Genomic DNA, 2,846 nt, shown 5'->3' on the forward strand with positions numbered 1-2,846 from the left:
GTTATAACTATTAGCATTACTATTATATTATCATTCTTAACATTAATACTATTATTATTAAGCTTTCGTCCCCAAACCTAAACAGTAGCTCCAGTAAGTTGCTGGACAAAATAGAAGTTTTAATAGAATACACGACATGTTTGCTTAAGTCGTTGATAGCTTCATAATTAAGTTAGGGTATTTCAACGGCATGCAGTCATTCGTATTGCAGCATGGCATGTTGTTTGCTTCGCTGGTTTCATTTGCCCCTCAGCTCAGACTGTGACTCTACTTCTGGATCTGGCTCTAGCTCAGTCTCTGGCTTGACAACAGACCCCAATGATGCCACTGCCATGGTACGCTGGCTTGGCTTCGGCTTTGGCTACGCTTGTTTGGTTTAGCTTGGCCGCAACGGCTAAACAGGTTAAAATGTCGTTCAAAATGTCAAGTCAACACTTTGATGTTGTCCGTGTCGTCCCGTCCGTGTGCTGCAGTTGAGCGAGCAGCTAAAACCGCTGCCAACGTTGGTCAACAACTTCAGCTTCAGTTTCAGCTGAAGCCGAAGCTTTGTTTGCGTGTGATCTCCACTTTATTTATGCAACATTCAGCACACGACGCAACATGCAACATTGCCAAAATTGTTTAGTGCAGACGTCGTGCTGTCTATGTCGATGTCCATGTCGATGTTGTCGCTGTGAATGTGGCTGTCGCCACTGCCACATCGTCCAATGGCCCAAACATTGTTGTTCTAAAGCTGGCAGAAGTTTTCGGTAATTGCACAAATGCAACAGTAGCGGCCCATGTGAAAATGAGGTCAACAATTAGAAAGGGTTTCGACTGCAGTGAAAGGCAGCCCAAATGTACACAAGTACTTAGATTGAAGGAAGCCCCAAAACAGTTTTGCAAACAAAATGCTCATGGCATTTCCTTGAAATCGATGTACATACAGGAACATTATGCATCGGGGATAAGGTGATATAGAAATTATGAAAAAATATTAACTTTTTGATTTTAACCGAATCGGTTCGTACCCGAAATTTTTAAGAAAAATATTAAGAATGTAGGAAGGAAAAGAAAAAGAAACCATCTGAGCCGAACCAACGTTTTTTAAATAAATAAATAAGCCACTATTAAAAGAGTAAAAACTTTTATGAGCAATTTGAACTTGGTCCCCAACCATTTAATTTACCAAATATGATATATATATATAATATATTATAACCTAATAATATATATAATAATTTTTAGGCAAATAAAAATGAAGTGAATAAAACTGGTGTTTGTTATTGTAAGTTAGCAAAAAGAAGTCTATATATAATTCGTGTGTGACTGCCACAAACATACAATTTATAAAATGATTATCCTTATATTTTTCGAATTGTAAAAGATAGACCACACCTGGGGATTCCGGAATACTTGATTTGAATTCAAAACAGCTTAAGAGTGCGAAATAATTTTCAGTTGGCTAATAGTTTCGATTCTTGCCCAATGCCGGCAATGGCTGCGAATGGCCTATTGAGTTTTGCACCGAATATGTCGGACGCAATATTACAAAGCTGACAATCAAATCATCATTGACAACCATAATGGCGCCCGCATTGTCGAACATGCCGCAGTAGTTGGGTGCTGAGAAGACAGTTACAAGCTGACGACGGGCAAAGAACTCGTAGCCATCCTCGACAACCTGATGGGCACGACAAATAACATCGATGCCCATGCGATAACAGAAGTTCTTAACGACATCAGCACCAAAGGTGACGCTTACACCACGATCATTGCCACTCCAGCCGAGGACCTTTTCATCCGGATCACTCCAGAGTAGGTCGCATACAAGCCCCTGATCTGGTATGTCAATTGGCCGCTTGATGGCCACTATGTCCTGAAAGCTTTTAAGACTGGGACTCAGACCGCCATGGACGCAAAAGATGCGGCCACCCACCAATGCTGCCAGGGGCATACAGTCGTAGGTATCCACAAAGTAGCGCCACAGCTTCACCGAATACCGACGCTTGCACTCATCGTAGAAGCCATAGATGCGATTGATGCTGGCGCACTCATGATTGCCGCGTAGCAGCCAAATCAGTTGCGGATAGCGCACCTTAAAGGCCAGCAGCAGGGTAAACGTCTCAATGGACTGCTTGCCACGGTCCACATAATCGCCCAGGAACAGATATCTGGTGTCCGGCGGATAGCCGGTCGACTGCATAATGCGCAACAGATCCCCAAACTGGCCGTGCACATCCCCGCATATCTTCACCGGCGGCTTGATCTCCAACAGCGATTTCTCTTTCAGAAAGATTGCTCTCGCTTCCGTACACACAAATCGTACATGACTCTCGTGTAGATTAACGCCTCGGCCGGGATTATCACAACTAGCCAGCTGATTGATAATCTTATTGAGATCAACTGTTGGCGGGAGAAAAGTCTGCACATTTTTTACACTCGTACGTGGACGATTGGAGCTTATGGAGCCACTGTTTCGTTGTGCCATATTTTACAACAATTTCAAAATTTAGTTCCGACAAAAAATACATTTACTACTGATTCAATTTAACGAGGCGAAGGGTGGAAGAAACCAGCGAAATATATTTTTAAAGCTGAGATTAACTTCAAAATTAAAGGCGAATTCTTTAGCTAATTCAATGTAAATCAATCAATCAAATTAAATTTTGGAAAATCTTCTAGATCCAAATAAAATCATTTATATTGATCAGAGGATCTATAAGAATTCAATTACAAAACGTTTTCCCATGCCAAAATTGGTCGTCAGCACAGAATGTAAATCTTAATAAAACAAGAGCTCGAATTTGAGAAAACACCTGATGAAAAATAGTACCATCTAAGTATACAAAATAAATAAGTTAAGT

The 2,846-nt window shown here is 41.2% G+C and overlaps 1 protein-coding gene across 1 annotated transcript; it reads right to left on the reverse strand.

The window, feature by feature from the left end:
• Positions 1-1,271: 1,271 nt before the first annotated feature.
• LOC115769690 (serine/threonine-protein phosphatase PP1-like) lies at positions 1,272-2,522 on the reverse strand. Its single transcript, XM_030714614.1, has one exon. It carries the CDS (start codon positions 2,468-2,470, stop codon positions 1,445-1,447), a length of 1,026 nt encoding a protein of 341 aa, XP_030570474.1. The 5' UTR covers positions 2,471-2,522; the 3' UTR covers positions 1,272-1,444.
• Positions 2,523-2,846: the final 324 nt, after the last annotated feature.

This window comes from Drosophila novamexicana, unplaced genomic scaffold, assembly GCF_003285875.2.
Source record: "Drosophila novamexicana strain 15010-1031.04,08,12 unplaced genomic scaffold, DnovRS2.1 tig00004554-arrow-pilon, whole genome shotgun sequence".
In the NCBI taxonomy this organism is placed as follows: Eukaryota; Metazoa; Arthropoda; class Insecta; order Diptera; family Drosophilidae; genus Drosophila; species Drosophila novamexicana.